Here is a 16113-nt window from a genome sequence, read left to right on the forward strand (position 1 = left end):
TCATTCTAGTTTAAAATAATCAATTATATTTTATTAAGCAAGGAATTATATTCTTCAATAATTTCATAATGAATTTTCATAATTGAGATGAAATATAGTATTTTGTTAATTAATTATTAATTCTACGTTTTTAAAAGCCGATCTGGCAACAGAACAAAGCAAGAAAGAGATAGCGCGCTATCCGCTTTGTTGAATGATAGAGAAGGAAAGCAATACCATTGCTAATCAAACACTGCCATTATAACGTGGACATCACTATAGTGATCATATGAATTATCGTTAATTTATACAAAGTCAATGATGTTTAGTTTATTTTTGTTTGAATTTTAAAATGACTCAAGAGTTTGAAACATGTAATGCAGTCATAAAATATGAAAGGGCACTTGATGCTATTTCTCTTCAAATTACGGATGGAAATAAATTGGAAGTTGCATTTGTTCAAATGCTAATTAATGAATAATTATTATTAAACTAGAATCCAAATTAAATGCTGTGAATCACCCTGAAGACTTCTGCTACTGCAAATATTGAAAACAGGGTGAACAGTTAGATGGAAATTCGATGAGCGCTACTATTCAAAAATTATTTGTTTCCCGGGCTGACAGATAATTTTTGTATAGTAGCGCTCATCGAATTTCCATCTATCTGTTCACCTTGTTGTCAATATTTACAGTAGCAGAAGTCTTCGGGGTGAATTAAAGCATTTAATTTCGATTTTCTTTTATATTAATTAGTTATTCCAATTGTTTGTATCAACGTATTACTTATATACTTGATTTGAATCTATTTTTTTAATTTTCAGGTTACTTGTTGTCATTTCTGTTGAATTGAATTGAAAAAATCTTTATTCATAAACATGTACAGGTACATTAGGAACAGCGTCAATATACAAACAACATAAACATAAAATGTAGTAGTAGAGTAAAAAGTAGTAAGTCTTAAACCTCCTATATAAATAAACAAAAATCGATAATCAACAATCACAAACGCACAGTGCTATCTGCAAACTCCTGCAGGGAGTACAGACACAATGATATTAAAAACTCCTTGAGTTTTATACTTAATTTTTTCATGTTCTCTATTGCCTGTAATTCTAAAGGCAGCATTGTGAAGTATTTCCTTCCCATGTAGTGCGTCTTTTTCTTGAAAAATTCTAACCTATGTCTTTCCGTTATCCTCCCAAATCTAGTATTGTAGCCATGAGTCTCATTCCGTAGTTCTTCTACAGTGTAATTCCTAACATACATGATAACATCAAATACATATTGCCCGTAAACTGTAAGAATGCCAAGCTGCGAAAAAACCAGTTTTACAGAGTCCATTCTTTTTAGATTCATCATTATCCTAAGTGCTTTTTTCTGTTGAATGAGAATTCTATCAAGATTGCTGTTGGTCGTGGCTCCGTAGATGCATAAACCATAGGCCAGATGGGAGTGTATTAGTGGATGATAAAGCGTTTTCATAGTTGGAAGACTGCATTTATTTGACATTTGTCTTGAAGCATACAGCCCAGGGGATATTTTTTTGACTACCTGACAAACATGACTATTCCACGATAAATTACTGTCGATTTCTAAACCCAGGAATCGTGTACCTGTTACCAATTCCAACATTTCATTATTAATAAGGACATTTGGGCAAATTTCATTTTTTCTCAGATTCTATCTCAATCGTTTGTATCTACTCATTTATTTAATGCTTTCTACACATTTTGTTCAAGTTATTTCTATGTTTCAAACTTTCTATAATGAGGTTCACGTTATAATGGCAGTATGTGATTAACAATGGTATTTCTATCCTTGTCTTTCAACAATGTAGAATTCATAATTAATTTACAAAATATTTCATCTTATTCACGAAAATTCATTATAAAATTATTGAAGAATATAATTTCTTGCTTAATAAAATATAATTGATTATTTTAAACGAGAATGAACAGTTAATATTACATCAATAAACCTGTATCAGCTACCGTCTATAGAAGGCATTGACAAGGCAGAGGATCGGCAACGCTGTTCTGCTCGCTATCTTTCTCCACTGCCATTATAACGTGGACCTCACTATAGGGTATTTGATATAGTATATTTCGCAACTAGAGCAGAAAATGAGATTTTTCCGGCTCGAAATCGGTTTTCAAGTCCGAGGCCGTAGGCCGAGGACTAAAAAAGATTGAGAGCCGGAATAGTATCTTAAGTCACAAGGACGGGAAGGGCCGTTTTGCAGGCGAGAATGATGTTTCTAGTCGAGACTAGAATTTCATTCGAGCACTGCAAAAGACATTCACGTCCAAGTAACGTACACTATTTTTTGTCATAATAATCTGGAAAAGAATAATTCAGAAACAGAAAACATTACCTGCTTGTGCTGACATTACTACATGCATTCTATAAACATAACCTAGTTTACAAGTTTCGAATCAGGAATTTCTTGATAGTAGTTGACAAAACATCCACCTGGAGCGCTAAAAGGCGGCAGTTTTGCTGTTCCAAATTCTGAACTAGGAAACATACTCGACTGTAAAGAAAACATATGATTTTATTACAGTATAGTATGCTGTAATGAGAATCATATGTTTATTTGTTCTACAATCAGCTGTTTACCGGCTTGACTTCATGGATGTAAAACAGCTGAAATTGAATGACTATGACAAAAAAACATTTTTGCCCTTGGTGCTAACGCTATTTTTCGCCACACACAAAAATAAACAATAATATAATCTATGAGAATGTTGTTTACTAAGCACTTCCGAAAGCAGAAGTGGAAGGTGATAGCTCTAGCAAATCTGAAGTAATGTGAATATCAGGAAATATTCCAAGTATTTTTATTTTTTATTCTGATTTGTCTAAATAACCTAAAAGATGATGTTCAATTTTATGTGGGAGGTTGAGTTTATACTTTTTTATTTTTTCAAATGACAATAAGATGATAGCCTATTATAATAAATGTTTTAATTATTGAATAATGAACACAAATAATTAAAAGTTTTTTGAACACCTTTCTTAGTTACATGTTAGCGGCTGGAAAGGGTACTCTTTCCGGCCTAGGCCGGAAAGAAACTTGTTCTGACGTCAGACGAGAGTCGTCTGCAAACAATGTCTTTCAGATCTACGTAGGGACTGGAAAACAGCTGCTTTCTGTGCAGTGTGGCGAAAATATTATTTCTGTATCAATTTTTCTTTCAATGTACTTAATACAGTTTTTATAATTTATATCAATGTTTCATATCTTCTATTTCTATTTCTAAGGTCGTGCGGGAGAGAAAGGAACAGCCTACACTCTGATAACTGACAAGGATAAAGAATTCGCCGGACATCTTGTGAGGAATCTGGAGGGAGCCAACCAAGAAGTTCCCAAACCTTTGCTCGATCTGGCTATGCAGGTGAGTTGCAGAAAATTTGTAACATTAGTTCTTATGAGAGTTTTCACACATGACAGATTAAACATGTGTGAACACTCCCATAAGAACCATTGCTATACTTAAAACTGTCGGAATTGGCTATGCAGGTAAGTTGCTGAAAATGCGTAACATTAGTTCTTATGAGAGTTTTCACACATGGCAGATTAAACATGTGTGAACACTCACATAAGAACCATTGCTATATTTAAAACTGTCGGCATTGGCTATGCAGATAAGTTGCAGAAAATGAATATCATTAGTTCTTATGAGAGCTTTATCACATGTCATGCATGTTTATTATGCACATACACATGTTCATCATCAGCAAGAGGCGTCTAACATAAAATAAACAACCAATAACAATACATAAACCACAGAAAAATTACAAATAATAATATTGAGTGACCTGGCTTACTGAGGTCTGGTGTCACAGTTTTCAGGTCGCAACTGATCAATTTCAGGGCCTCTGACATGACCTAGTGACTGCTTTTTAGGCAGCCGGGACCGAAGACTTAACGTGTCCATCCGAAACACGATTATTATTTGTATAATAATCATATAAATTACAATTAGCTTCAGACGCTCGTATAGTTGAGGCCTACTTCTTAGCCGAATACAAAGGAAACTATGTTTTTAAATGTATTTTAAAAACATTTAAAAGGCTATGTTTTCAATTTATGTTTATTTTTTTACAAGGAAGCTATGTTTTTAATAAATTGTGTTTTTATGTTTAGCTTATATATATTTTTGGACGAAATGATGGAAAAATAATTTAACCTAAGTGAGGTCCACGTTATAATGGCAGTGTAGAAAGATAGCAGAACAACGTTGTCGATCCTCTGTCCTGTCAATGCCTTCTATAGATGGTAGCTGATACAGGTCTATTGATGTAATATTAACTGTTCATTGCCGTTTAAAATGATCAATTATATTTTATTAAGCAAGAAATTATATTTTTCAAAATTTCATAATTAAGATGAAATATTTTGTTAATTAATTATGAACTCTACATTGTTAAAAGCCGATCTAGCAACAGAGCAAAGCGAGAAAGAGATAGCGCTATCTGCTTTGTTGAATGATAAACAAGGATAGCAATACCATTGCTAATCAAACACTGCCATTATAACGTGGACCTCACTATAACATAAAATGAATAACCGATAACAATACATAAACCACTGAAAAATTACAAATTTTTATCCGGGCAAGATATTCATCTCGGGTCTCTCCCGTGTTTCGGATGGACGCGTTAAGCCGTTGGTCCCGGCTGTCTAAAAAGCAGTCGTTAGGTGATGTGAGAGGCCCTGAAATTGATCAGTTGCGACCTGAAAACTCTGACACCAGACCTGAGCCACCCAGGTCACTCGATATTATTATTATTTATTACAAATTATAATGATAGAAAAATAATTTAACCGTAGAACAGCGAAAAAATTAACAATAGAAAATGGAGATAGAAAAACGTAACATCGAAAACTTTTGCTCGAAGCGTTTCACTATTTAACAATGTAAATCTGCGTACACATATTCGCGTTTCCAACCCGCACCGAGCACGCTCCTCCCTCGTACCGCCCTCGTACCACCATCGAAATACAGTCGCTCCGCCCACGCACCCATCATGAACGTTATGGAAGATGTTAGATCTTCTCGCGTTCCCCGGTCGAACCACTGTTGCTCCCCGGTCGATCATCAATCGCTCTGCTGGAGTGACGTTCGGTTGCGGAGCAGAGCGACAGTCTGTACGCACCTTAAGAATGTAAGACGACTGTGAATAAAATTATTTTAAAAAGAGTTCTTGGATTTTTAATTTTAAGATGTTATAATGATTGTAGTATATCAAGGTTTTTAATAAAGAAACTTTATTCTTTATTAATTCATACAATAAGTACATCATCAAAATGTTAGGGAGAGAAAAAAAAGGTAACCTTGTGCTATTAAAATAACTCAATAGTATTAGTTTAAAGTGGTAATTGAGTGGAATATTACTTATCAATTAAATATCAAATTTTAGTCATCTAAATTCAAAATTTATAGTTTTCATGTTTATTTTAGACTAAAATTTTTTTAAAAATTTTACACGTGAAATTCTAACCTTATCTTGGACTTTGTTACCTATAAATTTGGAAGAAAAATAGCACAAGGACTACCTTATTATTTTATCTTTCAATGTTATTACATTAGTGTCATTCGCATAGTAAATGAATAAATGAATAAAATAAGAAATATTCCTCTCCCAAATTTAGATAAGGTTACACGTAGTCCGAAAAGGGTTAAGTCTTGTAGTTCGAAATCGTCTTTCAGCAATAAACTGTATTTAAAATGTCAATGAAGTTTTTTTGATTGATTGTTTGAAACTGATGAATAAATCTTTTGTTAACTAGAGTTCATGGTTCCGTAAATCGAGGTTTAAGAGTGGAAAGGGTAAATCTCTGAACGTTGGCGGGAGTGGACTGGGATTTAGAGAACGACCAGGTCTTGGATCAACTGATGCTGTAAGTTTTTCAACTGTTAACTATTTAACTATATCGTATTAATTTACGGATCTATTGATGCTGTAAGCTTTTTTAACTATTCAACTATTAGTTATTTAACTATATCCTATTAATTTACGGATCAACTGATGCTGTAGGTTCTTTTAATTATTCAACTATATCGTAATAACCTACGGATCAACTGATGCTGTAAGTTTATTTAACTACTCAACTATTAATTATTTAACTATATCGTATTAACTTACGGATCAACTGATGCTGTAGGTTCTTTTAATTATTCAACTACATCGTATTAACCTACGGATCAACTGATGCTGTACGTTTTTTTAACTATTCAACTATTAATTATTTAACTATATCGTATTAACTTACGGATCAACTGATGCTGTAAGTTTGTTTAAGTATTCAACTATCAATTACTATATCTAACTATATCGTATTAACTTATGGATCAACTGATGCTGTAAGTTTATTTAACTATTGAACTACTAGTAGTTCTGTGAACAGTAGACCTCACGCAGTATTCTGATCCACAAGTACCTGATTGAAACTATAGACCTTATGGAAATACAGCAATAGACTGGCTTCTCCACACATCTGTGTAATCACTTGTCAGCTGATTCATGATGAATAATTCTATAGTCTGATTTTTACTCTAATATTGGCGTATGAAGGAGGCTCCTTTTTCCTTTTATATTATCCTTGAAATGCAAAATTTCCAAAAACCTTGTATATACGTCGACGCGCAATTAAAAAAGGAACATACCTGTCAAAATTCATGAAAATCTATTACCGCGTTTCGCCGTAAATGCGCAACATATTACAAGCATTAACAGAAATGCCAAACCGTCAACTTGAATCTTAGACCTCACTTCGCTCGGTCAATTAATTATTTAACTATATCGTATTAACTTACGGATCAACTGATGCTGTAAGCTTTTTTAACTATTCAACTATTAGTTATTTAACTATATCGTATTAACTTACGGATCAACCGATGCTGTAAGTTTTTTTAACTATTCAACTATAAACTACTGTATTTAACTATTCAACTATTTTCTTTATATTTCCTTCTTTATAAGATCTGTCTATTTGGATTTAGACTACCTACAATATAAAGTATTGTTCAAACTTATGGAAATTGCCAATGATTTTGAAATGGTCTCAACAATTTAGGGCCGGTTTCCGAGCTCGGTATAGTCGAGATTTAGCCAATTTCTCGCAAGAAATCTAGAAATTACAATAGATTCAATCAAAATAATCGGATTTGTTGACATGACAAGGTATATCATAATATTCAAAGTTAATAATTATTTTACAGTTTCAAGTGATTAGTGAGTGTTATTTTGTTATTCAATTTGGTTTGTAAACAATCTAAATTAGAACTTTTCTGTTTTTAAATATTTTGACTGAAAATTGGACCTGAATTCAAGTGTATGAAACATAACCTACTTTTTGCACCATTAAAGCTGCGTTTACACCAGTTTTAACAAAATGTTGATAACTTAATCCTTATAGATTCTATTAGATTGAACATAACTTGATGAACATATGTGTTTGCCAAGTTCCGTTCAATCTAATAGAATCTATAAGGATTAAGTTATTAACATTCTGTTATAACTTTGGTGTAGACGCAGCTTTATAGTGTATTAATCAAAATTCGTGGAAGAAACAGTTTTGGGCTGTGCCTGTTAGTCCTTCCCCAATCATTTTGAAGAATTGTGTTTTGTTTATCAATAGATAAATAACAAGCGATGCTCGCTGCCCCGATATTAATATATAATGATTCGAATTAGTTTATAATTTCGATTCTGATTTATATTTAATACTGTTCAATTATATTTAATACTGTTCAATTATATTTAATACTGTTTATACTTATATTTAATACTTGTTTTTATTCAACTTTCAGGGTTCATCTTCGACTAGTTCTATGAGTATTTCTGAGATAGTTCACAGTCGTAACTCGTCCAAAAGTGGCCCAGGTACTGACAGGTTGGCAGCTATGAAAGCCGCTTTTAAGGCCCAGTACCAAACACAGGTATAAAATCAATATTTCAATTTTCTTTTTCTTCTCCTCCTTCTTTTCTTCTTCTTCTTCTTCTTCTTCTTCTTCCTGGTTCTTCTTCTTCTTCTCTCCTTCATCTCTCCTTTTGGTAGAGAGTTAGTGGGAAGGATATTTTGAATATTGTTCCCGAAGAATGGACATTGATATGTCCAAAGCTCCGCCAATTCATGTAGATGCATTACAATATAATTATCTATAGTTATTATATTACAAATTGCTTTTTCATATCATATGCAGTTCAATAATTATCTTCTTACTCTATATTATGTAAATTCATCTATAATGTTGCTGTATTGTAAGCTATTGTATATAAGTGTATAAGCCAGTATATATTGTAATCTACATGAATAAAGTACTCAATCAATCAATCATCCGGTCGTGTGTTGATGGAAAGGATATCATTACTTTAAATCCTTTTCAGAGAGTCGTCAACTATTATTGTTGAAACACCGCCGATTTATGCAGTTACATTACAATATTATTTTATTGTTAACTATTTAATGTAAATTATTGTATAAGCCAGTATACGGAGTGTCCCATGAAAGGTGTAACAGTCGCGGACCATAGATTTTACATTAGATTTGTTACAAAAAATATCCAGTAAAATATTCTTATGTCGACCTTAGTTTTTGAGATGTATCGATGTTTTCTAAAACGTCAATAACTAGATAACTACCAGTCAAAATCTAATTCTGGAAAAGGAAGAAAAATCTAATTCTTGACTTCTGGACATGGTTGGAAAAAGGAAGACATTTTCAATAATATTTATATAATTTGTTCCTCTGTTTAACATTTTTGAACTGTTTATGAGCGCTTCAAGTTGGAAATAGCTATTTATGTATTAAGAGCGTAATGCGCGACTTTATCGCTCGCGCAAAACAGTTATCACAAGACGCGAAGCGGAGCGTGATAATTTTGCAAGAGCGATGAAGAAGCATTACGCGCGAATTACATACAAAATTTTTTCTACAACTACCCAAACCTGTTAAATTAATTATATCGGCGGAGTTACAATTACCGACTTTTTAGGTTAAGATCTGACTTTTTGGCGAGCTGCTTACAATCAGCTGATTAGGGAGCGTAAAGAAACTCTTCTGCGCATTCGCGAATGATTTGGGAGCGTAAAGTAAATCTACTGCGCATGCGCGGATGGTTAGCGAGCGAAACAGTAGATTCTCCTCAGAAATAAGCTGTTTCACGAGGAGAAATGAGTGTGTAAATTCTTTCTTTACGCGCAGTTGTAGAAAAAAATACATTAGTCAAGTTGAACGCTAAATTTCCAACAATTTAAACGCGCATGAAAAGTTCGAAAACGTCAAACAAAGGAACAAATTATATGAATGTTATTAAAAACTTCTTCCTCTTCCCAACAATATCCTTAGAATTAGATTTTGACTGGTAATTTTCTAGCTATTGACGTTTTCAAATATATCGAAAAATTAATCTTAATTAATTGGCTGGCTCAAGTCTGGTCGCAACTGGTCGCAACTGATCAATTAATCTTAAAAACTAAAGACGATATAAGAAAATTATACTAGTCATTTTTGTTGAAAATTTCATTTAGGTGTTTGGCTGTTACACCTTTCATAGATCACTCCATATATTGTAACATACATGAATAAATAAATCTAATCCAATCTAATCTTCCTTCATCAGTTTACCTGAAAATGTTGCATTTACCTATGTTTTATAATCGAAAATAACCTTTTTTGACCTAAAATTTCTTCTTTTCACAGTTCACTGTATCTGAAGACAAAACCTGGGAACATACCAGGGAACAAGAAGAACAAGACAACATATTTGTCTCTCCTTCCTTCAAACCTACTCCTCCCTCCTCCTCCACACAACCTCCTCCTCCCTCTTCTTCTGCCCCTACTACAAGTAAAGAGAAGAGGGTAAGAAAAAGTCGTTGGGATACATCGTAGATTTTGAATTATTTAGAATAAATTCTGTGTTTGATATTATTAAATATAAGCTACCAACTGTGTTGGTTATTATGAATCATTAATAGGGTAACAGAAAGTCGTAAGATACGTAATAGCATAGAGAAACAATAGCGAAAGTAGATATCTCATGGTATAGGGTGTTTATGTTGCAACTTTTACTGTTATCTCAAGTCGATTACTGTAGATTATTGTCGATTTTTACTGTTTTGTTGGGGTGAGAGTGTATGAACGGCACAATAAGAGAGACTACCAGCGTCACACAGCTTCACGGGATAGAACTACGTGGACTATCGGCTTGAGATAACAGTGAAAGTTGCGACATAAACGTCCTATAGCATGGGATATCTACTTACGCTATTGTTTCTCTATGATAATAGGTTTCAAAAGATTTGAAATAAGTTTTGTGTTTGATATTATTAAATATAGGCTACGAACTGTGTTGGTTATTATGAATGGTTAATAGGGTAAGAGAAAGTCGTTGGGTACAACGTAGATTTTCAAGTACCTATTTGAAATAAATTCTGTGTTTGATATTATTAAATATAGGCTACGAACTGTGTATGTTATTATGAATGATTAATAGGTAAGAGAAAGTCGCTGGGAACATCGTAGATTTCAAAATATTTGAAATAAGTTTTGAGTTTGATATTATTTAACATAAGCTACCAACTGTGTTGGTTATTATAAATGATTCATAAGGTAAGAGAAAGTCGTTAGATACATAATAGGTTTCAAAAGATTTGAAATTAATTTCGTGTTTGATATTATTAAATATAAGTTACAAACTGTGCTGGTTATTATGAACGATTGATAAGGTAAGAGAAATTCGTTGGGATACATTGTAGATTTTCAAGTACCTATTTGAAATAGATTCTGTGTTTGATATTATTAAATATAGGCTACGAACTGTGTATGTTATTATGAAAGATTAATAAGGTAAGAGAAAGTCGTTCAGATACATAATAGGTTTCAAAAGATTTGAAATTAATTTTGTGTTTGATATTATTAAATTTAAGCTACAAAAAACCACTCCACTTTTATGGGCTATATTATTCAAATAAATAAAAACAATATAAAACTTGTAGTACCCTTTAATAAAAACATTTTAAAAACTTGAAAATATTTTAACGACTAGTTTCGACCTTATTTCGGTCAAATTAGGCCAAAACTAGTCGTTAAAATAATTTAAAGTTTTTGAAATGTTTTAATAAAAACATTTTAAAAACTAGTTTCGATCTTATTTCAGCCAAAGTAGGTCGAAACTAGTCGTTAAAATGTTTTCAAGTTTTTTAAATTTTTTTAATAAAAGGGTACTCCAAGTTTTATATCGTTTTTATTTATTTATAAGCTACGTTCTGTGTTTATTATAAATGATTTTTGTGAATTTATCACCAATATTTATTATGAATTTGAGTGTAAGAAAAAGTTGTTAAGTTACATTGTAGATTTCCAAATATTTGAAATAAATTGTATGTTGAATAATATAAAATTCACAAATATATATTGTGTTCAGCATAATAGCAAGAAAAAGTCGTTAAGTTACATCGTAGATTTCAAAATATTTGAAATAAATTCTGTGTTTGATATTATTCAGTATAAACTACGATCTTTGTTGGTTATTATGAACTAGTTTTGTGAATTTATCACCAATATTTATTATGAATTCGAGGGTAAGAAAAAGTCGTTGAGTTACAGCATAGATTTCAAAATATTTGAAATAAATTGTATGTTAAATAATATATAATTTACAAATATATTGTGTTGAGCATAATAGCAAGTAAAAGTCTTCAAGTTACATCGTAGATTTCAAAATATTTTTCCTCTCCCTAATTCTTTCAAACTCTATTTGAAATATATTTCATTTGTCAAGAAAAATTTTTTTTTCCTACAATTACCTTGAAAAGTGACCATTGCTGCACTGATTACAGAACGCAAAGAATCACTTTTCCGCTCTAGTGCGCAAAGTATTACTTTGCGTACTCTTAATACTTTGCGTATTATCTTGCAGCCATCCCAATCAGCTGTTGACATTGTTGGCATGTATTTTGAATGCGAATTCGTTCTATCCATATTTTTTCTGATTTTCAAATAAATAAAAATGGGAACTCATTAAATTATACCTACATTTTGAATATTAATAATTATTCATTATTTCAAATAATATTTTTTTCATTTACTCATAATTATTCAAATTCTCTAATTAATTGGATTGATTTAATTTTTAGTTTGAATAAATTATTAATTTTCAATTGGATTATCAAGTTTAAAATAAATTAAAGTTGTTATTAATAACAAAATTATACAGACAAACATTTGATGGATTTCAGTCATCATTTTACCCATAAACAACCACTTTTCATATTCAATGGTAACTGTAGGAAAAATTTAATGTGAAATACGTGAGCAAAGTTCCTCTGCTGCACCCAAGAAACCATTCCGCCCTCGCCTATGGCTCGTGCGTAAACGTTTCTTTCGGTGCAGCAAACTGTCACTTTGCGCACTAGTTGCACAAATAACTATTGTGCAACTAGTGTGCAAAGTGACAGTTTGCTGCACCGAAAGAAACGTTTACGCCCGAGCCGTAGGCGAGTAAGGAATGGTTCCTTGAGTGCAGCAGAAGAACTTTGCGCACGTATTTCACATTTAATTTTTCCTACAGTTACCATTGAATATGAAAAGTGGGTAATTATGGATAAAATGGTGGCTGAAATCCATCAAATGTTTGTGTGTGTGATGCTGTTATTAATAACAACCTTAATTCATTTAAAAATTGATAATCCAATTGAAGTTGAAAATTATCAGCCAGAGTTCTCATCTTTATTCATTCAAGAATCAGAAAAAATACAGATAAAACAAAAAACTCGCATTCAAAATATATGCCAACAGCCGGTTGGGATGACTGCAGAATGGCTGAACCGGCAAGCGCGCGACCTAGCGGGAAGAATCGTACCTAACTTCGTTTCATCCAACTAAAAACAGTATTCAGATATTTAGACATGGTTAACTTACTAAATTACCGAAAAATAATATAAGTGAACTAAAAAATATTTATAAAATAACATAGACAACAGAAAATATTTTATTGTAGTATATTCTAATGTTATTTTATTAATTTTATTGACATGGATTTTGAACGGTAATTATTTAACCTAAAAATTCGAATTTCATAATGTGTGTTTGCTACATTTCTCATTGCTTATAGTTGAAATAATTATTACTGTCAATAGAAAATGAACATTATTTATTATTAAATGATGAGAAGTTATTTGTGCAACTAGTGCGCAAAGTGACAGTTTGCTGCACCGAAAGAAACGTTTACGCCCGAGCCGTAGGCGAGTGCGGAATAATGGTTTCTTGAGTGCAGCAAACGAACTTTGCGCAGGTATTTCACATTAAATTTTTCCTACAGTTACCATTGAATATGAAAAGTGGGTAATTATGGATAAAATGATGGCTGAAATCCATCAAATGTTTTTCTGTGTAATTATATTATTAATAAAAACCTTAATTTATTTAAAATTGAATAATAATAATTGAATTATAATGATTAGTAATTCAATTGAAAATTTATCTGACTGCTTGAAGGGGGTTTATCTTATGTAAGCATTGAAATGACTATAATCAAGGCACATAATGGCGAGGCAACGCTGTTCTCCACTGCCATAATAACGTGGGCCTCACTATCAGTATTACCAACTCTATTTTGATTTTCCTGTACTGGTGCTCCATATAACCTACTAACTATTTTGCGTTGACATGCTGCAAATCTGGAGTACGCAAAGTACTCACTTTGCGCACTAGTGCGGAAAAGTGATTCTTTGCGGCCTGCAATCAGTGCACAAATGGTCACTTTTCAAGGTATCTGTAGGAAAATAACTATTTTGATTCAATAGTTACTTTTTATAATTGTGATAAGATATTTTGGCAGATCATGGAATTACATAGTTCATAGTACACAGTTTACAAACGATTTGGCAACGTATTGAAAGCTAGAAAAGGATAGAGCTATCTGCTTTGTCTAATGACAGACAAGGATAGCAACGCCAATGTTAATCAGGTGCTGACTTTTTAATGGGAATCTCACTATAGATTTTTCCCTGTTGTCAACATTTGCAGTAGCAGAAGTCTACGGGGTGATTTACAGCATTTAATTTGGAGTTTAGTTTAATAATTAATTAAATATTTGAACAAATACAATCTATAATTTATTTTTATCATTATTTTATTTGTCAGGAGTAAAAGATTAAAAATTAAATGAAATATGATTCAAATATTTGGATTCATTTCGTGTAGGCTTACATAAAAATCTGGTGTGGCACACTCACACAACTTTCCTTGCCGTTATGAAAATTGATCACCTGACGCTAGTGTTCACGCGCATCTCAAGTCTACTATTCTAAGATCTGAGCCAGCTGGTGACAGGACAATAACGCTGGAGACACACGATATCTGCTATCTCTTCATAGTGAATGATTTATTTAATTGAATGAACAGTTTGCAATTGAATAACCACATTTTCTCGAATTTCGAACTTATTTCCAATTGTAGGTGAAAATGCTACTAAACATTAATTGTAGAGATTTTCATGCTAAATCTTTTCCACTCTATTTTTTGTTTGAATTATATCTGAAGCCTGATAATTGGGAATCTATAATTAAACTTTGCATAGATGGGACGGAGCTCCTGAGATTTTTACAGATATGGGACTTGTGGCAGTTAATAGAGCTTATCAATGACTATTTTCGGTATAAATTTGATAGAAATTGGGGTACCTTAATTTTTTTCGGAAAGCAATACTTTCCTTACCTATGGTAATAGTGCAAGGAAAGTAAAAACGAAGGAGTCCCCATATCTACTATGACATAAGTTTAACAGTTAACTAGTAGTTCTGTGAACAGTAGACCTCGCGCTCAGTGAGTTACATTGACCTGTTGTTATGTTTTCTCAAAAATTAATAAATAATTTATCAATTAAAAATGTCTAGAAAAAATCATAAATAAACAGAGCTTTTTGTCCTATATCGTACCGTGACGTGTCGTCCCGGAATGTGAGTGTGAGCGCTGTTATCAGGTCTGGCCGCAACTGCCTACAACGTCGATGGAAAGATACATTTTCAAGATGTTCGATGTTTTTGAACAGGTAGTATTATAGTCCACTAGACAGCTGATTTATGATGAATAATTCTATAGTTTGATTTTTACTCTAATATTGGCGTATGGAGGAGGCTCCTTTTTCCTTTTATATTATCCTTGAAATGCAAAATTTACAAAAACCTTGTATATACGTCGACGCGCAACTTAAAAAGGAACATGTCAAATTTCATGAAAATCTATTACCGCGTTTCGCCGTAAATACGCAACATAAAAACATTTAAACATTAAGAGAAATGCCAAACCGTCGACTTGAATCTTAGACCTCACTTCGCTCGGTCAATTAAATATTTAACAAAAATGCAATCTCTCATTTATTCATAATCATTATTTTATTTGTCAGAAGTAAAAGAGTAAAAATAAAACGAAATTATGAATCAGGAATTTGGATTAATTTCGTGTGGGCTTCACATAGAAAGGAAGGAGTCCCCATATCTACTATGACATACTTAATTCTGATATCATTTTCGCCAATATTTTCCAATGTTGTGGTCTATTCTAGTATTCAGATTTTTTCTGTAGGACAATATCAGTAAATATACTCAAGCAGAGATCAATGAACTCCCGAGAAATCTCTAAAAAATATTTAGAAACTTTACAAATAATATAGTTTGTGGGAAAAGGTTTGAAATGTTCTGTTGAAAACAATGTTTTTGTAGTTTGTTGAACAAATTGTTGAATTAAAAAGTTTGTTTAATTAATTTCTGAAGTTTGATCATTTTGGTGGTAAGTAAAGTTTGGCACAAAAGGAGGATGCAAACTTATATAAGGTGAGTTGAGATACTTTTTTTCTAATTCTTACAATAATTTTAGACACCTTTAAATACTACTAGCCGTCAGGCTCGCTTCGCTTGGCATATCCGTCTAGCCAGGGGGCTCCGCCCCTTGGACCCCCGACTGGATCGTCCAAAAATGAGATCAGAGGGATCGCTTCGCTCGCCTGCATTTTTCATTTGAGCATGCTTCATTCCATCAGAAAGTTAAAGTACTGAGAAAACGCAAAAAAAACTGAGAAAAACGTTGGAAAAACGCTGATTTTGGGCGTATCTTTTATGAAATA

General features: G+C 32.4%; 2 protein-coding genes across 2 annotated transcripts in view; both read left to right on the forward strand.

Annotated features, from left to right (window-relative positions):
• Positions 1 to 11707, forward strand: part of LOC111062348 (ATP-dependent RNA helicase DDX42) — a 53588-nt gene extending 41881 nt beyond the window's left edge. The window contains 4 exon segments of the mRNA XM_039440995.1: positions 3246 to 3379; positions 5779 to 5889; positions 7802 to 7930; positions 9694 to 11707. Coding sequence (XP_039296929.1) covers positions 3246 to 3379; positions 5779 to 5889; positions 7802 to 7930; positions 9694 to 9882 — 563 coding nt within the window. The 3' untranslated portion in view covers positions 9883 to 11707.
• A 3814-nt stretch (positions 11708 to 15521) lies between these two features.
• The window catches only part of LOC111058247 (neprilysin-4), a gene marked incomplete at its 3' end in the record, with an annotated part of 38977 nt that continues 38385 nt past the window's right edge, over positions 15522 to 16113 (forward strand). The window contains 1 exon segment of the mRNA XM_039440996.1: positions 15522 to 15823. Coding sequence (XP_039296930.1) covers positions 15807 to 15823 — 17 coding nt within the window.

This window comes from Nilaparvata lugens, chromosome 14 (genome assembly GCF_014356525.2).
Source record: "Nilaparvata lugens isolate BPH chromosome 14, ASM1435652v1, whole genome shotgun sequence".
Lineage (NCBI taxonomy): Eukaryota > Metazoa > Arthropoda > Insecta > Hemiptera > Delphacidae > Nilaparvata > Nilaparvata lugens.